The sequence below is a fragment of the Sus scrofa genome, chromosome 12 (genome assembly GCF_054392235.1).
Source record: "Sus scrofa isolate SSC_HxYL_T2T_F1_AM1 chromosome 12, Sscrofa_HxYL_maternal_Yorkshire_Landrace_v2.0, whole genome shotgun sequence".
Taxonomy (NCBI): Eukaryota; Metazoa; Chordata; class Mammalia; order Artiodactyla; family Suidae; genus Sus; species Sus scrofa.
This window is the reverse complement of record NC_139394.1, coordinates 6,916,649-6,942,477: the sequence shown is the minus strand read 5'-3', so window position 1 is coordinate 6,942,477 and position 25,829 is coordinate 6,916,649. Positions and strand designations below refer to the sequence as shown.

Here is a 25,829-nt window from a genome sequence, read left to right as displayed (position 1 = left end):
TGTGCAGCCTAAGGGATGGGCTGTTTCTTGTGTATCCAAATGTTTACCCCTCCTTCAACCTGGCCGTGATTCCCTGTCCATTGATGGTTTCACTGAATACCTTAACTCCCTCGCTCCTCTATCGGCTCAGTCACTGGCTCATCCGTTCATTCCTTTCTCAACAAATGCTCTCCCTATGCCTTGCCCAGTGCTGGGCATGTGGTCAGGATTCAGGACACAGAGAGGATGACACAGACCCTGCGTTCAAGCTGCTTACAAATTAACAGGGAAAACAGCCAAGGAAGTGAGCATTTTAGGACCCCGACGTAGGTGCTACAAGATTGCACAAAGGTTTTCATGCAGACGTCATGGACCTTGACCCACCTGGGGTTGCAGGCAAGATTGCCCAAGGGAGGTGACATCCCATCTGAGTCTTGGAAAAACAAACTTTATTAGGGAGCCAAAAGGGCCAGCGGTCCCGCGACGGAGCGCAGAGCAAAGCTGTCCCCTGTCCATGGTGCTGACCCCCAGACCCACCAAGAGCCCCCAGGGTGAGGTCAAGCCAGTCCCTCACTCTGAGCTGTCGCTCAGGGCGGGCAGGTGGGATGGCAGTGGCATGCCACTCAGCCACACACTTCATTTTCGTAACGACCTTCCCATCTCCCCTCTCCGTCTCGCTTGTCAGCCTGTGACCATTAAATTCCTCATTAGCAAACGAAGTTTGGATGAACTCATTAAGATGAGGGATGGCCCCATGGCGCAGCTGGCTGGGGGTGAATCAAAACTCCTCCTCTCCTCTCTCTTCAGAAATAATGCGCCTCACAGTCTGTGCGCCCTCCTCCAGGTCTAACCCGAGGCGCAAATGGAGCCCCTGCGTTCATCAGGGGACCAGGCGAAGGGGAGGCCAGGCCACAGTGGACAGCAAGGATTGTACAGCTGGTAATTTACACTCACACCTCCAGTCACCCAATCAGGGCCTGGGCTCCTGCCACTTCATATGAAGCTCAACCTCCCGAATGTGACATTCAAAACCCCTCCCAACCACGTTCCAGTCCACCTCTCCCGCCTCCTCTCCCGCCCTCCCCATGGGACCCCTGCCTTCAGACAATGACCCAATGACTCAATGTGTGGCCCACTAAAACTGGCTCCTACCAGCTCCTGAAAGCATCTGGTTCCATATTCCACAGTTGACATCACATTGGCAGCCTGAAATCCACCACAGTGAGAAGACCCACCACAGGACTCAGCACATGCTACAAATGAAAAATGTATTTTGGTCAGAAAGGTCGATTTTTTTTTTTAAGGGCCACACCTGCTGCATATGGGAGTTCCCAGGCTAGGGGTCAAACTGGAGCTGTAGTTGCTGGCCTCTGCCACAGCCACAGCCATGCCAGATCCAAGCTGCATCTGCAACTTACACCACAACACATGGCAATGGATCCTTAACTCACTGAGCAAGGCCAGGGATTGAACCCACATCTTCATGGATACTAGGGTTCATTATCTCTGAGCCATGACAGGAACTCCCAGAAAGGCAGATTTTTAAACATTTGCCAGCACACCTGTCTGCAGGTGGCCACATATGTCACACACTTGCGTATCTGTCTGCCCATCTTTGTGTGGCTGTTCTCTCTGCCAGGCTCTCCCCTGGCTCCCTGGGATGCTCCTTCTCTTTTCAGCCACAAAAGAAAAAAGAGAGTCTCTAAGCTCTGGCTCTGAACCCAGGGTTGTCCTAGGTTTGTCCAATCATTTGAGGGCACGGTCATGGGGGCTGGGAGTCACACGGTCAGGAGGGGGGCTCAGGGGTGCTGCCTCTTGAGTGGGAGCTGTGGGGCTGGATCTGAAAGGTGTGGACAGAGCTGAGAAACTGGCCCATCTCATGGGCTGGAGGGCAATCTCCATGGGGATGGAAATGTGTTTAGCCATCTAGAGACCACCAGTCCCAGCACAGAGCAGGTGCTCAATACACATTGGTAGATCCAAGGAGTCACCTTGGTCTGAGTCCGTCTCTCAGCAACCTGTCACCCCGTTGGTCCCTGCAGAGGGAGGAAAGAGGCTTTGAGGATGTCAACGAAGAAACACTCGGTGCTCAAGTAACGAGGCATCTTTTTCCTTCACTTACGAGCTGTGTGGCCTTGGGCAAATCCCATAACCTCTCTGTGCCTCAGGGAGACAGGAGACCACTTCTGTCTCCATCCTTTCTTCTGCAAAGTTACTGCGATTTTTGACTCGCGGGAGGGACTCGGCTGCGTGTGAGCCTTTGGGAAGAGGCTGTGGCAAAGGTTTCTCACCGCTGAGACACCTGCCAGTTCGCTTGGCCGCCCAAGCGGACACCGGCGCCTCCCTACCGCCCGGGGATGGAATCTAGATTTGCACAAATTTTTCCCTGCTCACACACACCAGGGAAGGAAACGGGAAGCACAGGGACCAGGGACCCAGTTCCCACTCTGAAGGGCAGCGCTTCGGGACTCCTCCGCGCATCCCTAGCTGTCTCCTTCCCCGCAATGCCAGCTTCCTCCGCGGGAGAAGGTGCGGGGGCTCAAAGGGCGGTACCGCCGAGCCTCCCTCTTCTGCTGCGCACAGACGCCTGGAGGCCCTGCTCCCCGCCGCGCTGCAGCCTTGAGCTCCTCGCTTTCGGAGGCAATGCCGGACTCCGTAATTGCTTTTGGAAATGCGGTCACCAGTTTAATTGGTAGAACTTGTCCTGGGCGAGGTAACAGGGAAGCGGACGCCCGCCTACCTGTTTCTTTGGAAGCGCGGCCAGGAAGTGGCTTTGGCTGGGCGTGCGGGTAGGACGCCTGCGGCCAGGGCGCACTGACCCACATGTGAGTTCTGAAGATCGGGGAAGCGGGGCGGGGCGGGGGCGGGGGGGGGGACGCTTGGATGACGGACAAGACGCGGAGGAACGGGCTGAGCCCTGGGGACTTCTCTGCCTCTGGACCACAAAGGAGCCAGATAGTGACACGACCACATTAGGTCCTGAAGCCGCCCTGAGGGCTGTGGCTGCTGGGCTCCCTGGTCTGTGACTGTGGGCCTCCACCTCGCTCCCATGGTGACTGCCGTGGGACCCTTGTCTGCAGAGTTCAGACCAGGGGGTGCCCTGGAAGCAGGGAGGGAGAGATGGGGAGGGGTGGGGGAGGAACCGCTGGCTGGGGGCGTTCATCCCCAGCTCTCTCCCTGAGAGGTTGAGGAGGGCTGAGCGTGCTCTTTGGCGGAAGGTCTCGGGCCCCCATCAGTGACAGCGGCCCCTCCTGCCACCCAGCCTGGCTGTCCCTGGTCAGGTGACGCCCCTGCCACTCTCAGGTCCAGGGTAGGTCTCCTGCCTGCTTCCATGGCCCTGCCCACACCTGCAAAACCCCTCCTGTTGTTAAAATTACCCCCAAGGGAGTTCCCCTTGTAGCTCAGCCGGTTAAGACCCCGACCAGTATCCATGAGGATGCAGGTTCAATCCCTGGCCTCCCTCAGTGGGTTAAGGGTCCAGTATTGCTGTGAGCTGTGGCATAGTTTGCAGACATGGCTCAGATCCCGAGTTGCTGTGGCTGTGGTGTAGACCAGCAACTGCAGCTCCAACTCAGCCCCTATCCTGGGAACTGCCATATGCCCAGCCTGTGGACCTAAAAAGGAAGAAAAAATAATATCCTCCAGTCACTCAGTCTTGCGGTGCTGTTGCTGGTCAAGATCTGGAAGGATCCAGAGGCCAGTGGAAGCTGGTGGGAAGTGGCTGTCCCCCGGCTCCAGCACCATCCTGCCCACCACCCCTGAGGGTTTCCTTCTCTGTTGGCCCACCTTGTAGGTGGACCACTGGGGGAACATCCCTAAGTCCTAAGCCGGGGAGTTCTGGGAAGGACACGGGGCCACCCAGGCTCCCCCTGGTCGGAGGGAGTAATATGGACCTTGGGGCCACTGTAGGGGGCTGAGCAAGAGGCTCTGAGTTTAGTGGATGAGCCAGTGCCCAGCAGGCAGGTCCCTGGAGGCCCAGTGCCCTCGGGTCTGCCTCCAACCCAAAGGACCCCCGCCCCCCATGCACGTGGCCAGGTTTTGATGTTAGCATTCACTCCATCCTGCCCCCCACCCCCACCACCCTCACACCCTAGTCTAGCCCAACCCCCACTACCCATCTGGCATTAACACCCTTAATACCAAAGGCCCCCCTCCCCCCAGGGCTCCTGCCTGGCAGAGGAGACCCCAGACCCAGACGTCACTGCTGATAAGGGTCTCCTGTCCGTCACAACCACGATGCTCTCCGAGCCTCGTGATTTATGGATTTTAATTTTCCCAGGTCCTCCGGCGGGTCCCCTCTTTCCCTCTGGTCTGTCAGGGCGTTTGTCTCCCACCTCTGCAGACCTTCTCCCCCTCCCCTGTTTTTTAATTTGAAGCATCTGTCTGGAGCATCCTGAGATGGGACCGTCCACAGTACTGCATGCATTACACTGCTGACAGCTCTATTGATTTTCTCTCTTCCGCTGCATAATGCAAGATATATACAAGCCGATAGGCTGGCCCCCTGTCCCTTACTTTGAAGGGACTGTGCTCTTCCCCCCCCACTCTAAGGCCCCCCTCACCCTGGCACACGTTGATATATGGCGGGGGGGGGGGGAGGAAGCTTGTCCCTTACCCTCAAGATAGATTCTCCTCTGCCCCAATATTATTTCCCTGGCTGCTGGTGGACGCTGTCTAATCTATCCTGTTTACGGTAGCAGCTTGGACACGGTGGAAGCCGTGGAGGAAAGAGGCCAGTAGAAGCAAGAGAGTTGAGGAGGCAGCAACTGTCCACACTCTGTCCCCACTGGGGAAGACGAGGTGGGCTTTCCCAGGGGTCCCCTCGGCCTGCCGCACCAAGGTCCAGGGCCACCCCCGCTCCCCTCCGCTTCTCCAGGCTGCAGTTCTCCAAATCCATTGGCACTTTTTTTTTTTTTTTTTTTTTTTTGACTGCACTTTTGGCATGGGAACGTTCCCGGCTCCCGGCCCAAGGATTGAACCCATGCCACAGTGGGCAACGCCGGATCCTTAACCTGCAGCACCACAAGGGGACTTCATACTTGACTTGGACTCATGTTCAGTTCACGGTCACAGGGCCAGCTGCTGGGCTAAGCACTTTCTGGCGCAGTGTCTTCTAAGCAAGGTAGGGCAGCCACAGAGAGTGATGTGGGCTATGGAAGGGGTCTGGAAGGCTTGGGGGGAAGGATTAGCAGCCTTCCTCAACCGAGACTGAAGCTTGGAGATGCCGGGAGACTGGTTCAAGATCTCCTAGCCAGACACAGGATTTGAATCCAAGACTGCCTGTCTCCAGTCTTTTCCTCCCAGCCTACGACCATGCCTCCTCCAGGAAGACCTCCAGGATTGAGGCCACCCCATCCAATTGCTTCTCTATCCTTGTCCCCTCTGGAGCACACAGGCTGTGAGGGTTTGCTCTTGCCCTTGCCGGGAGGGGGGGGAGGAGCTGCTGAGTGTGTCGTGGGGTGGGTTCTCTCTGCTGTGAATTGGCATCATCGCTCCTCCCCCCTGGAGGGTTTCCCTTGACCCAGCCCTCCCCAGCCTGGATCAGTCCCGCACGGTCCCCATCTGGTGCCACAGGGAGGAGCACCGACGGCCTGGTCAGTGCTTCTCCTGCTAGTCTGTGAGTTTCTGGAGGGGGGCAGAGATGAGGACCAGAGCTTGTTTCGGAGTTTTTACCACCTGCCCCGGGCCAGGCAGACGGAAGGCACTCTCTACAAATGGTTCAATCCACTCCATCAATGAGCTGTCTGGGAGGGCGGGCGTTTGCTCGCTCACAGGCCCCTTAAGGCTCTGCGGGAGGCTTTTCCACTCTCTTCCCCGCTGTCCCCCCATCCGACTCCTCCCTTCCCCAACCCCCATCCCTACCCAAGGCCTCCTACTAGAAATGGTCCTCCAGCTGCCTAAGGTTTCCGGCTCTGGCTCCGGGTTGATGGCGCTGATGTGCTCCTGGTAACTGACTACCTGCCAGGTAGACAGAGGCCCACGCAGAAGCAGCAGGAGGGGATGCAGATCCTTCGAGCATCCCAGAGCAAGGGCTGGGTACCAAGAGGAGCAATGACCGCCAGCTGCAAAGACAGGAGCTGGGGCCCGGGAGTACCAGGCCACGGGTGCAGAAAAGACGCCGCCATAACAAAGAATATCCTCTTGGTTTTGTCCTTCTGGTCCGGTGGTTCTCATTGTGGAGCGACGTTGCCCACAGTTGTCTGTCGCAGTTGTGAGGCCGTGGCATCTGGTGGGTAGTGTGCAGAGAGCGCTAAACACCCTACTGCATTCAGAACAGCCCCGGCCCCACCCCAGGTGGAGAATGATCGGGTCCAAACGTCAGCAGGACTGAGTTTGAGAAATTCTGTTCCAGTTGGACCGGCCACAGCCCAGCCACACCATGTGGCTTTTAGCACAGCAGCTGGGAGAACATTACACCCACATTCCCTCGGGATTTGGGGGCTGGAGGAGGGAAGAAACCCCCTTTCCTTTGGTCTAGCTATCCCCCTAAAAAATGTCAGCCCCCCGGGAGCTCCCCTGTGGCTCAGAAGTAACAACCCAACTAGTATCCATGAGGACGCAGATTCAATCCCTGGCCTCGCTCAGTGGTTTAAGGATCTGGCATTGCTGTGAGCTGTGGGGTAGGTCACAGACACGGCTCAGATCTTGCGTTGCTGTGGATGTGGCATAGGCTGGTGGCTACAGCCCTGATTCAACCCCTAGCCTGGGAACCTCCATATGCCGCAGGTGCGGCCCTGAAAAGCAAGCGCACACACACACATACATCAGCCCCCATGCCGGCACCCCGCCTCCTGCCCGCCCTCCTCATTCTTTTCCGAAGTAACCAAATTCAGCCACAGGGACTCCACACTCTTCCCTGCTAAAAACCTTTAAGATTTAATAAAAAAGAAAGGAAAAGAAAAACCCTTCCAAGATGGTTTAAAGGCCAGTCCTGCCAGCAGGCCAAAGGCATGGGCCTCTCGGGGGCCTCTTGGAAATTATATGAGATGGTAGAGCACCCCCATCAGGTATGAAATACCACACAAATATTACCTCTAATTTATATACGAGCTCTCAGCTGGAGCGTTTAGGATTCAAGGCCGAAGGGGCAGACATTGCTTCTCTTTCCACTTCCAGATATGGTCTTAGCGCCCTCGTGTGGCCACTAGTATAAAGTGCACCCAGGACAGGGAAGGGACTTTCAGACCCAAGGAGGCAGCAGATGGCTCTGACAATGGCTTTTCCAATAATCCCACCCAGGCTTCACAGCAGCCCCGAGAGGGAGGATAGGGAGGTAGTATGGTGCCCACACACACCCCTCACTTTAGAAACAAGTGAAGGAGGCGAGACTGGAATCACTCCCCGGGGTGTAGCAAGATGATGCCTGCCGTGGGTAAGCCCAACCCTGCAGAGCAGCCTAAAGTGGGAAAGGCAGTTTGGGAGCCACTCCCTTCCCCTGCTTCCCGGCTCTTATACGAACCATGTGCTCCCCCACTGGCACCCCCAGGAGGACCACTGCACCCCCAGTACCGTCCTTGGTGCTCAGGACACAGGTTGGATAAAACACCAACCCCCAAGAGCCTGGTTACTCTGGGGGCCTGGCACAGAAAGCAAGAGTTCATTAAACATGAATCGAGGAGTTGCCCTTGTGGTGCAGTGGAAATCAATCCAACTAGCATTCATGAGGACGCAGGTTCGATCCATGGCCTCACTCAGTGGGAGATCCAGCGTTGGTATAGGCTGCAGATGTGGCTTGGATCCCTCATTGCTGTGACTGTGGCTGGCAGCTGTAACACTGATTTGACCCCTAGCCTGGGAACCTCCACATGCCACTGGTATGGCCCTAAAAAAAGCATAAGCAATAACAACAACAAAAACATGAGTTGAACGAATGGAATAAATTGAAAGAGAGACCATCCCTCTGCCCCCTGTGTGGTGGGTGCCAGTTTCTTGGCCAGTCCTGGTCCTACTTCAGTGTGACCTGAAAGCTGAAGACGAGTATAAACCGGCCAGCCTTCAGAGGTGGCCAGGCACCTGCCAGAGGCAGGAGGCTGTGGACCCAGCTGGGTGGCCCGGAGCGCAGCTGGTTGATGGAGAGAAAGGAAAGAGGGTGGCAGGGTGGGGGTGGCTCCCCACAGCTCCAGATGCACCCTGTGTCCACCCCCCAGCTCTCGGTCCGCACTGCCACCATCCCGGTTGACACCCTCCTCCCTGGCCCTGGGACAGTGACAGTAGCTTCCACCTTCCCCACGGCCCCAGTCTTGGACACTTCCAACCCATGCTCCATGCTTCACAGCCAGAGGGACGTGTAACAGCCAGCTGGCCACACTCTTGAGTTCGGGGGTCTTCATCTCCCACAGTGTCCTCCCTGAGACCTGGGAGAGTTTGCTGTCTTGCATGTGCCTCAGCATCACCAGGGAAGGGTCTGTCAAACGCAGCATCCTGGGCTCCACTCAGAGACATGGGCGCCACACACCCAGGGCCAGGGCTTTGGCTCCTGCTTCCACTGTGACATTCGGGGATCATCGTCCTATGAAGCAAAGGAAGTCTTCTCCCAGAGTCCTCGCTTCACCTCCCAGTGGCTGCAGTTAATTTTGCTCCTTGTCCCCCTCAGGGAGCTGGAGAAAGCCTTTGGTACTTGAGCACATCTGCCTTTGTGTTCTGTTACCGTATATCTGTTCAAGAGGGTGAATGTCTGTCTCTGGGATCACTGCCAAAGGGAGGTGCAGCCCCTCACCCTGTCCCTGTCCTGTAGGTCCTGCGATGAGGAGAAGCATCAGGCATTCACTCAACAAACATTTTTGTGGATCTACAATGTATCCAGCACTGCTTTGTCCAAATCAATCCCTCCTTCCCTCCCTCCTGCCTTTCCTTCCTCCCCCATCCCTCCATCCCTTTCTCCATCCATGCATCCTTCTGTTCCTTTTTTTGGCCACACCCACAGCATGCGAATGTTCTCAGGCCAGGGAATGAACCTGCACCCCAGCAGTGACCCAAGCCACAGCAGCGACAACACCAGATCCTCAACCCATAGAGCAGCCAGGGAACTCCTGCTCTGGCTCTCTTTGTCTCCCTTCCCCGCTCCCCATCTCTAAATCCATTCCTTCATCCATCCATCCCTCCCTCCAAACCTTCTTTCATTTGTCCGTCCATCCCTCCATTAATTTATCCAGCCTTCGTGTAGTGTGTGATGTCCGAGCCGCATCCATCTCGAGGACCCTCCAGATCAGCACTGAGCCCCTGCTACATACAAGTACTGCATTTCGAGAGCCATCGACAGAATGCAGAACCCCATTCTGGCCTTTAAAGAAAAGTCAGTGCAAAGGCATGAAAGGTTTATCCCTGGCACTCAGTCTATGGAGAGATGCATTTGAGTAACTACCGCATGAGTGACCAGTGACGGGACGCAGAGATGCAGGGTCCTGCCTGGAGGGGAGGGCGAGCTGAGCTCCGAAGATGAGCAGGACTTAATGTCAGAGGGGACGATACAGGCAAATGCCCGGAGTCAAGAAATGCCCATAAGAAACCAGTTGGGGGAGTTCCCTGGTGTCTCAGTGGGTTAAGGACTTGGCGTTGTCACTGCTGTGGGGCAGGTTCAATCTCCGGCTCTGGAACATCTGCATGCCGTGGGCATGGCCAAAAAAAGAAAGAGAAGCCAATTGGTGGGACTGAAAAGGTTGTTGCTTTTGGCAGAGCGGGGGAGAAAAGGCGAGAAAGGAAGCAGCCTGAGATGGAGCAGGGCTGGCAAAGTCAGACTCGGGGCTCTGGGAATGCCTACCTCAGATCAGGGATGAGGTGCTCAAGAGTTTCAGACTGGACCCTGACCTTCAGATGATCTCAAGTGAAGTCTCTACCAAATAACATTTCTTGTTGTTAATGCCCCGATGCGTCTGTAGTCACAGAAGCATCACTTGGCTTCTTCTAAAAGGCTCTCTAGCACAATTAGAGGATGCTGTGTTCTCCCAGGGGTGAGGGCTGCGTGTGTATCCTTCCCTGTATCTCCAGTCCTCTAGGAAGATGCTCAAAGTGGGCTTGTCTGATGGAGGGAGGGAGGGGAGTGAGTTCAAAGTTAAGTTCACGGTAAAGGACTCTTTCTCTTCAGGTGGGCTGCTCTGCAATAATGCGCACAGGGCAATTACATTCTGTTCTGCGGTTATTAAATTCAGGGGAAACAAACATAATAAAATGTAGACATTTGTAGGGAGGTTAAAAATACAATTAAAGTGAAGGATAAAAAATAAAATCAATAACCTCAGGTTTCCCGGAGCCTGCTTGAAAAGACATTCTCTGAGAGTGTCTGTTTTCATGCCAAGAAAAATAATACCATGGGATGAGATGGAGGCTGCAAGAAACCGAAGGAGCAAAGGAAGCCCTGCCTTCCCAGAGCCGCCAGCCCGTTTCAGGTGCACAGCCTCAGTGAGGAAGCAGTCAGGAGTCTGCGAGCTTGGGTTCAAGTTCTGACTCAGTCCCTCTCGGCAACTACAAGCTTCATTCTCTGTGGGTAAGACTAGGGTCATGGCCAAAGCCACCACTCATACCTGAGGCTCACAGAGGCCCTGTGGGCCACGTGCTTAGCACACCACCCTCCCCCCCCACCGCCCCATGTGAGTGTTCCATAGACCTCAGCTATTGCAAGTTCTAACTCACTTTCGTTGTACCAGTTTTCTCTCTCTCTTTTTTTAATGTCCAAATCCTCAGCATATGGAAGTTCCCAGGCCGGGGATCGAACCCACACCTCTGAAGCGACCTGAGTCAGGTTCTTAATACAATGCACCATAGCGGGAACTCCTGTACCAATTCTTAAAAGAACTGGAAGCAGCAAATGGAAAAGCTCCATCAAATAAAAGGAGGCAAGCCCTTCCCGTGACAATTGGACGTCCGTGGAAAAGGAGACCAGGAGGAAAGGGAAGGAACCCCTAGAAAGAGGTTCTAAAATGCACCTAAGAAGATCCCTTCATTTAAATTAGAAAATCTTTGAGTAGATGCCCAATACACAGGTCTAATGAATTAGCAGCTAATGAGTCCTAATATAAAAGTCCTCAAATTGGATCTTAAATAAAACGTAGCAAAGACAAAGTGGGGTTTTGGGGCCAGGAGACACAGGGGCAGAGGAGGGAGGAGGGGAGGAGGAAGGCAGCGCATTGCATTCGTGGAGCTGCGCTATTAATCTAAGCCAGAAGGGGGCAGAGATGCAGCGACGGGAAGGGCAAACGACTATTCTTGACCCTTTGCAGACACCGTACCCAGCTTCCTCGGGGGGGGGGGGGTTAACTGCCCGGAAGCGGAAGTCCCTTCCTTTTCCGTTCTGCTTGCTTTTAGCAGGTTGCGGTTAGTATTTCTCGGGCCGTACCTGGGGATTCGGGAGGAATCCGTGGTAATCCACGGCCAAGTAGCACCTGGGAATCCTGGGCCTGGATCAAGGGTGCGGGGGAGAAGGATGGAGTGCGGTGGGGCCGGCATTTCGGGCATGCGGGGAGGGAAAGCGGGGTTCCCCACGAGTCCGCGTACGCCGCTAACGCCAATGCCCGTTTTCCCCGCAGGTTCCAGCCTCGCTCTCCGCGCCTCGTCGCCATGGTGAGTACAACCCGTTTCTGGGGGCTTCTCCGGGGGGCCGGGGGTCGCGGGTCGGGAGCGAGAGCAGGCCTCTGCGAGAGGCTCCGGAGGCCTGAGAGAGGGTGGCAGACTTGACCAGCCCGGGAAGTGTGTTTCTGCAGGTGATTTCCTTTTCTTTGCCTTGCAGCCTCGCAAAATTGAGGAAATCAAGGACTTTCTGCTGACGGCCAGACGAAAGGACGCCAAATGTAAGTGATCGTCCTGAGGGTCGAGATAAGCGAGTTTGCGCCGAGCCGTCCTCGTGTGGCTGCCAGTTGGGCCGGAGCCGGGAGGCTGCTTAAGCACTTCGCTCTCTGTGAACGTTTAATGCCGTGGGGTTTTTTTTGTTTCGTTATATGAATGGTGGGTGCTCTGAATGGAATCCTTACTGGGTGACGGTCTGGAAATGCGTGTATCAAATTCTGAGTTAGTGCAGGTTGGGTTCTGGGCTGAGGCGGACAAGCTCTGCTCACAGGGAACTAAATAACTTCACTTCGACGCGTGTTAGTATCCTGGCTTATAAACGGAGGAGCAAGTAATTGATGCATCAAAAACGTAAAACAGGGAGTTCCTGTTGTGGTGCAGTAGAAGGTAATCCATTTGACTAGCATCCATGAGGATGCAGGTTCGATCCCTGGCATTGCTCAGTAGGTCGGGGATCCAGCGTGGCTGTGGCGAAGGCCGACAACTACAGCTCCCATTTGCCCCCTAGCCTGGGAACCTCCATATGCTCTGGGTGCGGCCCTAAAAAGAGTACAACAGCACATCTTTGACTGCTATGTCTCTTTTGCATGTTTGTTTTTTTAAATGCCAAACGTGGGGGGAACTTCTGCCATAATCCATTAGTTACGTATGGTTTGTTATACAGCAGTCCAATATCATTTCTTTCGTGCTGTGTCAAGTATTCTGTAGCTTCTTTTTTCTCATAGGTTTGTCATAAAGAGGAAATTGAGTTCCCATCGTGGCTCAGGGGGCTAAGAACCCGACTTGTATCCATGAGGACGCAGCTTTGATCCCTGGCCTCGCTCAGTGGTTTAAGGATCCAGCTTTGCCCTGAGCTGTGGTGTAGGCCAGTGGCAGTAGCTCCCTTAGACCCCTGGCTTGGGAACTTCCCGTATGCCGAGGGTGCAGCCCTATAAAAAATAGAGGGGAAATGGGGGAATTTGTGACCATAGACTGCTGTTGGTGGGCTGAGACTGCCGGTCTCTGGTCTCTGATTAATGCCCTGTGTCAGCAGCAGGGTGAAGTGGGCCATGGAGTGCAGGAGAGCCTTTGGGTACAGGGAGAGGCATGTTTGTGTCCTCATACCTGGCGCAGGCTGTTGCCTTTGACCTTCTGGTGCTGTGTGAGCTGGGGACCACACTAGGAACCAGCAGCAGCTGGTGGCAGTGTCTGTCCTGCCTTGGTTGTGGGGACCGCAGATGACAGTGAGCTTGTGTTTTGTATGTACTGGCAGCGCACAAAGAGGGCATTTGTCAGGTCAGTTTCAGTCCAGACCAAGGCATTCGCCGTCACTGCCTGGGTTCAGATCCCAGCTCTTCAGTAGATCGCTGTCCTTAAGGTAAACACGACACCCCCGTTTCCTTATGTTTGGGGGTGATGACATCCATCTCAGAGGATTGGTGCAAAAGCCTCAGATCACATGGTCCATTGGAGGGCTAAACACGTTGAAGAAATGATTCCTAACCCGTCATATTCCTGTGCGTTTTAGTTCTGTTCAGGAGCTTGATTTCAGAGTGGCGGCGGGGATAGTAGGGGTCGTGCCCCCCTGGATGGGATGGGGCGTTCAGTTTTTTGAGTACTTTTTTTAAATGTCTCTGTAGTTTGTTTTCTGTTTTGGCTGCCTTGTGGCATACGGAGTTCCTGGGCCAGGGATCCGATTTAAGCCACAGTTGCTGCAGTGCTGGACCCTTTAACCCACTGGGAGGCTGGGGATCGAACCTGTGTCCCAGTGCTGCTGATCCCGTTGCACCACAGCAGGAACTCCTATAGTGTTTTAATTGCGAAATATACCTGACCTAAAGCCATTTCTAGGTATGCAGTTTATTGGCATTGGCTGAGCGCATTCACCTTTTTGTGCTGCCGTCGTTTTCCAGAATTCTTTCATCTACAAAACCGAAGCTCTTGTGGAGTTCTCTTATGTTGCAGTAGGTTAAGGATCAGGTGTTGTCGCTGCTGTGGCACCCTGGCTTCCATCCCTGGCCAGCCAGCAGGGAAAAAATAAGAGGCAAACCTGAAACTTGCCATTCAACGAGAGCTCCCCATTCTCCCCCCTCCAAGCCCTGGCAAGTGCCGTGCGCTTTCTGTCAGTTTGGCCGCTCTAGGTCCTCATGTACCTGAAATCATCCACTGCTTGTTCTTTTATGACTGGCTTCATCTAGCGCTGTCTTCAGAACTGACCCGTGTGGAATTTCCTCTTTAAGACTGGATAATCCAGCACCCACATGTTTATCCAGATGCCCGCGGGCACTGGGGGGGTTTCTGCCTTGGCTTTTGTGAATAGTGTTGCTGCGACTGTTGGTACACAAATACTCCGCATTCCTGCTTTCAGCTCTGAGTATATTCCTGTAGGGGGACTTGCTCTAGCATGAGATGGTGTTGAATAAACCTTTGCAGAGATCTCCAGGCCCAAACCGGCACACACCAGCTGCTGGGGCCGTGCCCTGCGCTTGGCCTTGAGAGGAGTGTTAAGATGGCAGAGAAGGCTGGTGAGGTGCTTGGTGCTTGTGTGTCTGGTCGGGCCCGTGGGCTGAGTTCCGGGGCCCATGTGCACTTCTTAGCCACTGATCCTCTGTTGGGACTTGGCTGCTTTAACAAGTTCTTGGAACAGTTGTGAGCTGTTTATAAAGAAGTTGGAAGGAGGGATGTGACGGCGCCTGGCGGCCTTCCCTCCTGGGAAGCCATGACTTCCCGCAGCCAGAGAGCTGCTGGCCTCGTGGAAGTGGAAGCCCGCTGGCGCTGTAGGTAACCAGACGCTGCTGAACTTCAGACCTTGTACTGTTGGATTCTGGGTGCACGTGGGGCTCTTTACTGTCTGAGCTGCGGTCCTCATAGCTTTTTAAAGCAATAAAGAGCCCAGGAAATGGGTCCTGTGTCAAATTTGAAGAAGCTTCAGCCTGTGCTCGTTGTGTCAGGTGGGGGTCCTGAAGGCAGAGCTTTAGCCTCCCTCGATGGCGTCTCTGATGCAGAGAACTGGTTTCTAGAAGCAGGGTGGGGAGTTTCATCCCAGCAGAAAATCCCTCCTTATTTTCTGAACTGCTTTCATCCCTTAAAAAAAAAGAAGACAGATACAGGAAGTTCTAGGATGGGTTCCCTGTACCACATAAATATCAACATTAAGCTCCAGGTTCTCGAGTGTTACTATAAGGGAGATGTAGATTTCCGCACTGTTTGTGGGCAGAGGCGGGCCTGGGTCTGGTTTTCTGTTGGCCGAGGGATAGTGGAGGGAGGAGGGCACTGCCGTCAGCAGCTCCATGATGTGTGCCCCCTTTTGGAGAAGCATAAAGCAGGCTATGCCATGCCTTTTCTGTGATACAACTTTTAATCACTACCTCTGATCTCTGGTAGCTGTCAAGATCAAGAAAAATAAGGATAATGTGAAGTTCAAAGTTCGATGCAGCAGATACCTGTACACCTTGGTCATCACAGACAAAGAGAAGGCAGAGAAGCTGAAGCAGTCCCTGCCCCCAGGTGAGTCCGAAACAGGGAAAGGACGGGAGCGATGACAACCCCAAACACGGAGGTGCAGGTGTCACCATGCTGATCCTTGACCTCTCTCCAGAATCAGGAGGTCCATCTTGTGGTTTGTCTAAGCATCTGCTCCTGCTATTGGTGTGGTGCGAGGAGGTTAGATCCCGCACCCAAGGTGGTTTCTTGCCGCAGGAAAGGTTGTGTCACCCCCTTTGGTGCTTTCCTAATGCAGTGTAGTGACAGCTAACACCCGCAACCCTGCCCGGTAGGTGGGTGCTGGTGTTGATAATCCTTGTTTTCACAGGTTGAGAAACTTACTAAAAACCACAGGCTGTGAGTACAGGTTAAGCAGGGGGGCCTTCCTGGTGGCAACAGGCTCAAAAGAGCAACTGAGAGCTGGGAGGAAATGGCCCAAGGAGCCCAGGGGGTTCTAAAGGCTGCTGCTTCCCAGTGAAAAGCAGCCAGCACTACTTGCCTTTCTGAGACTAGTTGGACCGTCTTTAGTTGTTTTTTGTGGGGTTTTTTTGTTTGTTTGTTTGTTTTGTGTCTTTTTCTAGGGCCACACCCGCAGCATAGGGAGGTTCCCAGGCTAGGGGTCTAATTGCAGCTGTTGCCACCAGCCTACACTGCAGCTCACTGCAACGCTGGATCCTTAACCCATTGAGCGAGGCCAGGGATTGAACCCGAAACCTCATGGTTCCTAGTTGGGTTCATTTCCACTGCGCCACAACGGGAACTCCTGGACCATCTTTAGAAAGCCAAGCGAGGGAATGTTTTTATTGTCCAGCGTTTTGGGAGCAAAACCTCCCTGGTGGGCTTCATTCCTGAGCTTTGTGAGCCTTCAGCTTAAATACAGAGTCCAACAAGCAGTAGTAACTAGGACAAAATGCATCTCCGGATGGCTCACTTTGTGCCTTTATCCTCTAGGTCTGGCCGTGAAGGAGCTGAAGTGAACCACGCATGCTGATTGGAACTGTATTAAAATTTTTAAAATTCTCAAGCTGTCCTTTGTCTTTGCGAATGGGGAAGAAAATGGTATCTGGGAGTGGCTTCTGGTGGGAACGGGATGGGGCCCTGGTTGCCTCAAAATCCTGGGCTGTGATCCCAGTAGACAAATAAAGCCATCTCTCTCTTTTTTTTTTTTTTTTTTTTTTTTTTTTTAGTTTGAAAGTAAATGGAAATAGGCATTTAGAAGAACCAGATACATGTGGAAGCAAGCCAGTCTGCACTCATGAGATTTGAAAGTCACTTAGGGAAAATGAGCTCCCTGGTAATGAAAATGATAGTTAAAAGGAGGTGATTAGCCTTCTTGGAAGCAGCAGTAAATTAAATTCTCTTCCTCAGGATGTGGTGGCACTTTAGTAGCTGCCACGTTGGGGTATTCCTCACACTGAGGCCGCACGGACCTTTTCTTGCCAGGCTAAGACACTTAGGTGTTCTCCGGCACAGAAGTGAAAATTCACTCTTGGGTGTGTTTCCTAAGGGCTGCTCGTGATTAAGTGGAGTTGAGCCGCGTGGGGTGCCAGGAGATGAGCACGGGTACAAGGATGGTTTAGATGAGGGCTCAGGAGAATGAGAGGTGAGGACATGTTAGCCTAGCAAAAGGAAACCTTGGAGCCAAAGGTCAGTCGAAAATCCAGTTGGCATTTGGAGGTTGAGCCAAAGATTGGACCTTGGACCTCGAGGCAGAGGAGTGGTGGCTGTGAGAATGGCACATGCTGCTGAACAGGTGTGTAAAGGCCCGAATCCCAGCATGAGTGCAGCCTTTTAGGTCCTGGCCCCCTGACTCCTTAGGCATTTGGACCTGCTTCTAAAACTTGTGAATGATGCTGAGGCATTCACTCCACCTCCTTGCGAATTGGGGCGGGGGCAGGGGGCCCTCCAAGCACTTCTGCACTCTGCGTCTTGGTGACAGAGTGGCCACAGGAAACAGTCAAGCACAGATGAGGCAGTGCTCAGGAGACTGCAAGATAGGCTTCTGCAGTGGGCACTCGTGCCGTGTGGCCAGCAGGTGTCTGCCTGCATGCACCCTTCCTGCCTCAGTGGCAGGACCTCCATTCCTTCCCCACAGAGGGTAGTGTGGTTGAGCAAGGGCCTTGGGAGGCACACTAAGCAGAAAATACTCCTTGAGCCTGAAATAAAGATTACCACACAAGTGACAATGACATACCCGACACAAGTCCTGTGGGCTCATGCAGCTGGGTGGAGTTTCCAGAGTGCTTTTCCCAGAACTCCAACTTGGGTCCCATAAGGTTCTGGGAAATAACCTACCCATTTCACTTGTTTAAAAGTCAAGGGAGCTAATAGGACCTTGGTGCTTGTTAAAAGCAAGCAGTGGGTGTGGGGTCATGTCCATGCAGACCACAAGGTGGCACCAAACTACCAGGGTCTGGACCTGGTTTGCATTGATAGAATCTGCTCCCAAGTAGCTAAGCGCCTGAGATCACAGGCTTTCTATTCTCCAAGAATGCTAAGCATGTGAGGTAGTTGCTGTATCCAATCCTGAGAAGCATGGGTTTTGTTTATTGCAGGAGAGGGGGCCTCCATGCTCAGAGGTTGTCAACAGACCCCGATGGGGCGCGTTCGGCGACTTCCAGTCTTGCCCACTCTTTCAGCATTCCAGCTTCCCAGGAGGAGGGGGGGCGTTGCCGCTCTGTTTCCTTTGTCCCAGCACATTGTTCAGAAACCAGCCCTGGCTCCTAGGATACAAACCCTGCAGGCGCTTCAGAAGGCATCCTTTCATGCCCTGCTTCTTAGCTCTGGTCTCTGCCTCCCAGTCATTTGGGACACAAAAAGTCCACGGTGGTGGCCAGGGCTGATTCCAGAGATTATGCGTGGTTGGTTTGAGGCCTGGGTATGTTTTTAAGCCCTGTTGAGGCCAGCTGGCCAGCCTGGATGAGCTGGTTCCCACCGCGGGTGGGGTGCGGGCGGGACTGCTGTTCACTTCAACCCCTTAACGAGTCCTGGGGAGGCCTCACGTTTCTGTTCTGCTTCTTTGCTTCACTGGCCACTTGTCTAAGTCAGCAGGCCCCTGGGGAAGCAGCTAAGATGGTCACTGGCTAGCTGGTCGCAGACTGGCCAAGCAGGTTTGTGTGTTCCAAGCTGCACCCTGTGGCTGCAGGTGGCCCTGAAGGTGAGCTTTTCCAGGCAGTCTCTGTCTTTACCTGTGGGGTGCAGGCCCCCCTCCCTCCGGGGTCAGGGCTGGCTCCTGCCACTTCCCTGCAGGCAGACCCCTCTCCTCCCTTCTGTAATGCGTTGGCATTTGATCTAATCTTCCTAGAGGAATGCCAAATCCTCATAACTTCCGGCTTGGTGTGTGGCCTGTGGCCCGTGGCCCATGGCCGGGCTCAGCAGCTGCAGCCTGTGCTGTTGAGAAGGAGGGGGGCACAGAGGGGAGCTTGTACATGGCACCAGGCAGTGCCTAGCCCCGAGGTCCCGGGGCTGCGTGGTCATGCTGTTTATCAGTGCCCATTAAGGGCCCAATGGAATCGCTTCAAGTCCATTTTGCTCAGCTACCAGCCCGACTGGTTCAAGACCAAAACCCTTCCCAGGGCCTGTGGGGCCAGGTGACCCAGGCTTACCTTGCCAGCGTCTTTCCTTTTTTTTTTTAATGTATTTATTTTTAAAGTAAGGCTGGAGTTCCCTGGTGGCTTAGCAGTAAAGGATTTGGCGTCACTGCTGTGGCTCTGGTGAGATCCTTGGCCTGGGAACTTCTGCCTGCCGCAGGAGCAGCCAAAAATAAAGTAAGGCTAATTGAGATATAATTCAGTGAAACTCGCTCCTTTGGGTACACAGTTCTGCATAGTTGGACATTACAGCTGTGTAACCACCACAGCAATCCAGAGAAAATATTACCATCACCCCAAAGTTCCCTGTTGCACCGCAGCCCCTGGCAGCCAGCCCCTGATCTGTCTTTCTGTGCAGTTTCCCCGCCTCCTTGTCACTCCCCTCACCCCGGGGTTTGCACTTCCTGATTCCCCTTCTGCTCCTTGCAGACCTTGGTCTCCGATGTCACAGTGTACTGTCTGTACCCCCATGCTCAGAATCCATCCTCCCCCAGCCCTCAGCTATTAGCTCTTGGGCCATTCTTTAGGAAACATCCCCGCCCCCCAGACCTCGCCCCCCTTTACATACTGGGCCCTTGAAAGCACTTAAGGGGGGTTGTAGTTCATCACCGTATGGGATAAAAGCTGCCTCCCCTCCCCTATTAAACGTCAGACCCCACGCCGGCAGGGACGTGCATGTTTTGGTTATCGCTATACCCCTTAGAACAGAGATGTTCAAAATTTGCTGAAGACCCCTGTGAGAGGGACAGCGCCCTCCAGCGTCCTTGCCCCGCCGGGCGCCTGGGCTTTGGGCAGGCATGCGCAGATGGGACAGCCGCCGCGAGGCGCAGGGAACCTTGACCCGGACTGTGACCGCCCGGAAGAGAGGCCTCGGCCGCAGAACAGACTCCACCTCCCACACCTGGATCTCTGAGAGAAGAAGGGACGTCTGGCGTCTGTCCCCCTCTAGCAGCCAAGTATGTTTGCTGGCATTTCACCCGCAAGTTCCGCCTCCTCCAAGCCAGAAGTCCTGAAGTCTCTGGGGTTTCTTTTCTCACGGGCGTCTTCCGCCCGTGTCTCTATGCCCCCTCGCTACCACTTGCGACTGTTTGCAACCCAAGGCGGATCCCGTCAGGTCTCCTTAACTCCCCCACTCCCATCTCACCAACCTCAGGCGGCCCTTTATCCTCCCCTGGACCCTGTCCCAAGCCTTAACCACCCCCTTCCCGCCCCCTCGCGTCCCGCCTTCCCGGCACGCTGTTTGGGTCGCAAGACCTCCGCCTCGGAGAGTGCGATCTGCCCCCAGGCTCCATCGGGCCCGGGCCTACACCCCCACCCGGTATCCCCGCCGCCGCCTGGTGCGCGGACCCTGCTCTGCTTTTCTCCAGAGCACCGCTAACTTAGCGCGGTTTCTGTCTTCACATGGGGACTGCTACCATCCGCCCCTAAAATGAGGTCCCCTTCCCTCGAGAGATTCTGGCCGCTTTCGTTCACGGATAGAACAGAGCCCGGCACAGAGTAGGCGCTCAGGAAACTTGTGTTCACGGCTCTGGCGCCTCCCTGAGACCTCTCGCCCTTCCCCGCCTTTCCCCTCGAGACACCTCCCGGGTCTCTGCCCCAGGGGGCCCGCCCCGTGCCGCCGGCTAGGAAGAATCGGCTGCCTTTCTCAATCCCCATGGCTTTCCAGGCGACACCCATTAGTTGTTTGGGCAGATGGATTGGGCGCTCCCAGGGCAGGACCAAGTCTTTGAGTGCACCTGGTTTATAGAGTGGGACGCTCAATCACGGTTGAGACTGAATTTAGAACCAGTGACTCGGGGACTGAGCGTTGCTCCCTTCCGTCCCCAATCTGTCAGTTCACTAGCCTCTAAAAGCGCTAGCAACGGCCGGCCTCGCCTCCCTCGTGCCACCACTGCCCACCGTCCTCACAGACACTATGGTGCTTGATTTGAGAAGTAACCAGAAGCCCGGGGATCTGGAGACTGCTGTTAAGAGACAGATTCTGAGGGCTGTTTTCACTTCTCTTTCCACCTCTTTCGTCCGTGGGGCCGGGACAGATTCCAGACCAAAAGAAGGCTTCGGGTTCTTGGGCTCGACCCTTCGTAGCCCTAGGGTGAGCCCAGGGCGAGGGGCCGGATCCAGGAGGGGGCCGGGGCGGGCGCGCGCTTAGGGGGCGGGGCCCAGTCCGGGGCCGGGCGGGGCCTGGGGCGGGGGCGGGGCCTGGGGCGGGGCGGGCGCGCGTCCCGGGCCAGCAGGCGACGGCGGCGGCGGCGGCGGCCGCAGCGGGCGGGCGCACTCCGGCCGAGCCATGCCCGCGGCGCGCGTGGAGTACATCGCGCCCTGGTGGGTCGTGTGGCTGCACAGCGTCCCGCACCTGGGTCTGCGCCTGCAGCCGGTGGACAGCACCTTCAGGCCCCGCGATGAGAGTTACCAGGAGGTGAGTCCGCGCCGCCCCCGACCCGGGCCACGGCCGGCGCCCCGTGTCCCCACACCACCCCTTCCCCCATCCCCAGCCCGCCGCTCTCCACACGCCCCCGCCACACACACACACACACACACACACTCTCTCTCTCTCTCTCTCTCTCTCTCTCTCTCTCTCTCTCTCTTCCCTGCAGCCTCTTTATCCCTCTCCCCTTTCCCCTTGGGTCCTTGGGGCACAGCCTTCCCTTCTGGGAACCTCATGAGCCGGGACAACTGGAGAGATGGGAGTTAAGCCGACCCAGGGGCACGGGGGGAAGGGCGCGGAGGTTGGGGCTGAGCGCCGATGGGGAGGGCAGCGACGCGCGGGGTGGGGGCATTTGAGCCTGTACGGGGTAATTTCGGCGCGCTTGCTTCGAGGATGCCGAGGGGCGTCCCGGGGTTTTCCTCCTTCTGCGGTTTGGAGACGGGCTCTCTCTTTCTGGGTCAGCGTAGCCTGAGAGAAGTTTGGGCAGAAACTGACGGTGTCTCCCTGTTCGTCTCCGCAGCCCCCTCCCCAGCCCCTGCCTGCAGCGTGGAAGCCGCTGCCAGCAGCTCCGCCTGGGCCCTTCCTGGAAGGCGGCAGAGCTGGGGAAGGGTGGTGTGGACCCACAGCCACATGTGAATATTCGGGAGAAGGAAGGTGGTCCCCCATCGGCCCCATCTCCCACGGTGTCACCCTCCTCCTCTGTAAGACGCACCGTCTAGGCCCTGGACTTGTGTGGTTTTGTGGGTCTTAGCCAGCCACTCTCATCCTTGCGCCTCTGCCCTTTCCCGGCTTTGCTGGCTCTTTCCTCGCTTTCCTCTGTGGTTTCCGCGCCCCTAACAGAGAGAGGCGCGCTCCCTGGACAGAGCTGCAGAACTTGCCAGCCTTCTCAGGCCTGGCCAAGCCCACTCCGGCCCCGGTGGCCAGACTGAGTCAGTTTTCTGTTGCGTTAAAAATTCCGGAGCTGGGAAGCCCAGGATGGGGCCCATTTGTTTCGAGCTCAGCGCACATGGGGGGACTTTGACCCCGGGCGGCCTCTGCCTGCCGCGTCAGGTTCTCCAGTCTCCCGGTGTGGGGCCAGGGGGCGGGGCCAATCGGGGCCGAGCGGACCTCCAGGGAGGCTGAGCTGGGCGTCAGCTGTTCACCTCTTCTCCTGCCAGGCCAGGATTTTCTCCCAGAGGGCCCAGGGGATCCTGATCCAGTAGGGTGTGCAGGGCGCACAGGGCGACAGGGAGTCTAATTATAACCCCTGGTGTCCCTATCACCCTCGGGCAGGGAGTGCCTGCCCTTCCAGAAGGAGGGGAGAAGCAGGACCCCTTCCTGCTTGCTGTTGGGCAGGGGTCTGTGGAGGAGGATGTTTGGAGGGTTTGCCTCCTTCCCAGCCTGCTTGCCCCGCCCTCTCCCGGAGCCCAGCCGTGGAAGGCAGTTCCCTGAGAATGTGGCTGAGAGCTCCAGGGAATCTTCCGCTCCCAGTGAATGCATGGAAAGAGGCGGATATGATTTCAGAGACAGCTGTGTTGCTCGCGTATACATGTACGTGTGTGTGTGTGTGTGTGTGTGTCCCCAATCCGGAGTCCGTGAGTCCCAACCCTACATCTCAGATCCTGCCCCTGGGGTCTCTAGCCATAGTTTTCGCCTTTCCACTGGAGGACGTGTAAATTGGATGGAGAAGACCTTCTGGTGTGGGCAGGGGTGGTAGGGTGCCCCCATCCCCACCCCAGACACAGCTCCCGTCTGGCCAGCAGCTGTGGTTGGAGGGGCCTGAGCCTGCCCCCCCCACTCAGTCCCCTGGAAAGGCAGCAGCTGAGCCAAAGGGACCTACTCACAGCCCCTGCCTCTCTTCTCCCCAGGTTCACACCCTGGCATACTGTGTTGGCATCAGATGGCTCTGGGGGCATCCACTTCCCCTGGGCAGCTGTTCCCAGGCAGCCTAACACCTGGCCCCACCCCCACCCTCCTTGTCCCGGCTTTACGCTCTGAGTGGAAGATGAGTGAGGTGGGCCTAGATGGGAAGTCTGGTTCTGGGTGTTTTTAAGGCGGCTTTTGTTTTGCTAAGTTCCCCTGTCGTCAGACCTGGGTCTCTCCTGGAAGTCCGCTTCCTCCTGAGCGGGCAGTCCCTGCACTGCGAGAGTCAAGCAGCAGGTCGGTGAACACCGGGGATTGGGTACCATCTGCTGTCAGTCATCACAGAACACAGCCAACTTGACTGGGGACAAGCACCAGGCCAGACGTGGGTCACGTGATCACCGTGGCAGCCAAGCCCTTCTGGGCCCCGAGCTACAGCAGCAGCTGCGTAGCTGGGGCGGGGCTGTGCCATCCAGCTGTCTGGGTTAGAATCCCAGTTTTGCGACCATAGCAGGTCCCTGGATCCCTCTGGACCTCACTTTCCTCCTGTGCAAAAGTATTAAATGAGATGTTCCTTGTAACAGAGGGGCCCCGAGCGGGGGGGTAGGCCCCAGTGGTGTACCTTGTTCCTCAGCCTGGCCTTGAGGCTCAGCATCATGTCCAAGTACAGGAGCCCGTGGAGGCGACAGAAGGAAGCTCGTCTACAAATGCTGATCAGGAAAGACTGCAAGACACAGGCAGAGGGGGCTTCAGCCCATGCCCCAAACATCCAAGTGAACCGTGGCTTGTGGTACAGTGTGTGTGTGTGTCTGTCTGTCTGTGTACACACCAAAGATTAGGTGGAGCTCTTGATAGGCAGTGCAGCCTAGAGGGAAGCTCGGGGCAGGGGAGGAGCCCTACAGGTCATCTAGAAGGCACTGAGGTCTAAGCGATGGCCAGGTCTCCTGGTAAACAGAGACATCCTAAGCCAAGTCAGTTCCCATCACCGCCCTGAGGAAGCAGGGCTCCCACTCACTTTCTGGAGTCTTGGGGAACCGTGGAAGCCCCCTGATGATTGATCCCGCTACCCCTTCCGGCCAGAGGACCTGACCCTGAGTCCTTGTTCAGGCTGCCTGGCCTCCGTCCACCAGGCTCTTGGGGCAGCCGCACCCAGTTGGTGGGCGAGGCGAGCACCAGGCGGAGGAGGGCACCCGGCCCCGCTGGGCCCCCAACCCCAGGCGGGGAAGCAGCCCAGACCTCTCAGCCTGAGTCTTCGCCCCTTTGGTGCGTGAGGAGGAGTGGAGGGGGCAAGGGTTCCGGCTGCAGAGAGCTCATAAAAGGACCAGATGGGTTAGTGGATGCGAAGCTGCTGCCCTTGGGACGCGTGTGAGGAAGTGGAGAGGTTCTTAACTTTGCACACGTAGGCGGCTATTTTCTTGTGTTAACTTTGGGGGATTCCGGTCACACACTCCCCAGAGAGCCCCCAGTGTGCATCCTCAGGCCAGGGGAGGGGATGGCCAGGCCCAGAACTGGAGGGCTCCCCCAACTAGGGGGCAGTTCTGGGGGGTGGAGGGGAGCCCCACAGGCAGCATTAAAGAGGAGCCAAGGTTGGGACGAGGAAGCCCCATTCATCCCGTCTAAACACTGAGTCACGGTCAGCAGACAATCACGCTGCCCCCCTGCCGCCTGCCCTGAGGACGGGTGCTTAACCCTTTCTGCTCTCTGCCTGTCCCTTTAGCTCCCCTCCCCCTGGCCTCACCCATAGGCTGGCTCTGCTCTCTACCTCCTGGGGTCTTGGGGTGAGGGGGAGGCGGCGTTCAGGCTGTTGCCCCACCCCCGCCCTAGTGCAGAAGCCACTCCGGGGGCCCCAGCTGCAGCCTCCGAGTTCCCAAAATGCCAGGCAGTCACCCCTGGCCCCAGCTCGGGTCCTGGGTTCATGCTCTGGTTTCTTGTTACACAGTGACAAACCAGAACTAATTGGAGTCTCTTTGATGAGGAGAGAAGCCAGAGCCTGAGCCCTGATGTGGGGGCTGTGGAGGTGGTGGCCGCCGCAGGGCGCTGTGGGAGGCACGGGCTGACCTGGGACACTGTCCTTTCTTGGCTCCGGGGGAGCAGGAGGGTGTGTGAGCAGAGCTCCTGGTTTTCTCTAATCAGGAGAGCCTCTGACACCCTCCCCCACCCCACGCACATGCGGACGTGGAGTGAATTTGGGGAGCAGGAAGATAATTGCCTGTTAGAGGGTGGCTGGTGACACTGAAGTGGCTAACAGAGGTGGCTGTGGGGGACGGTTCTGCTGGCTCCTCTTCCCTCTCCCCTCCAACCCCGCCTGCCTCATTCCCACCCACCTCCCTCTCTCCCAGCCCCCTCCACCCCTGCCTTCATGCTGCCAGCACCCGAGGAAAGTTCTAGAAGTGATCTGCTAGCCAAAGGGCCTCCGCATTTGGGTTTGCCAGGCATGGCCTCCCCAGGGCTGGGCTGCAACACAGGTAACCGAATTGAGGCCAGGCGCCCAACCTCAGCATCCCAGGGCCCTGACCCTGAGACTGGGTTTGCAGATCAAGAGGCTGGAGTGGGCTGTGAGGGTGTGAGGGGAGCCAGCGCAGGGACAGAGCAGGCTGGGGAGGGGCTGTGGTTTGGAGAGATTGAACGGCACCAACCCAAGTCGTGATTACTTCCTGGAGGTCCTTCCTTGCTGGGTGGGGACCCGTGGTAGAGTTGGTGGGTTTTCCCGTTCGGGGGGAGATGGAGAGGGACACTGTCCAGGAGGCAGGGGGAGC

The 25,829-nt window shown here is 56.1% G+C and overlaps 3 protein-coding genes across 16 annotated transcripts in view; 2 read left to right on the top strand and 1 right to left on the bottom strand.

Annotated features, from left to right (window-relative positions):
• LOC102158693 (CMRF35-like molecule 1) overlaps positions 1-25,829 on the bottom strand; it is a 437,861-nt gene that overhangs the window by 38,794 nt on the left and 373,238 nt on the right. The gene's annotated exons all lie outside the window — the stretch shown is intronic.
• RPL38 (ribosomal protein L38) lies at positions 11,253-16,240 on the top strand. Its single transcript, XM_005668640.4, has 5 exons — positions 11,253-11,286; positions 11,499-11,532; positions 11,699-11,759; positions 15,118-15,240; positions 16,168-16,240. Exons 2-5 carry the CDS (start codon positions 11,530-11,532, stop codon positions 16,191-16,193), a joined length of 213 nt encoding a protein of 70 aa, XP_005668697.1. The 5' UTR covers positions 11,253-11,286; positions 11,499-11,529; the 3' UTR covers positions 16,194-16,240.
• TTYH2 (tweety family member 2) overlaps positions 16,379-25,829 on the top strand; it is a 46,104-nt gene continuing 36,653 nt past the window's right edge. For 4 of the 14 annotated variants that reach the window (XM_021066686.2, XM_003131240.5, XM_084983726.1 and 1 more), the window contains exon 1: positions 21,032-21,222. Coding sequence is in view for 2 of the 14 variants with exons in the window: in XM_003131240.5 (XP_003131288.2) it covers positions 21,094-21,222 (129 nt within the window). In the remaining 12 variants the exon portion in view is untranslated. Of the gene's footprint in view, positions 19,763-20,641; positions 20,899-21,031; positions 21,223-21,429; positions 21,494-22,314; positions 22,762-22,952; positions 25,539-25,829 lie in introns of those variants that run through there. The other 10 variants (XM_021066687.2, XM_084983721.1, XM_084983725.1 and 7 more) reach the window with 9 other exon arrangements.

Coding starts and splice junctions, on each gene's coding strand:
- RPL38 (XM_005668640.4), top strand. Junction 11,760..15,117: donor CAGACGAAAGGACGCCAAAT/GTAAGTGATCGT, acceptor GATCTCTGGTAG/CTGTCAAGATCAAGAAAAAT. Junction 15,241..16,167: donor GAAGCAGTCCCTGCCCCCAG/GTGAGTCCGAAA, acceptor TTTATCCTCTAG/GTCTGGCCGTGAAGGAGCTG.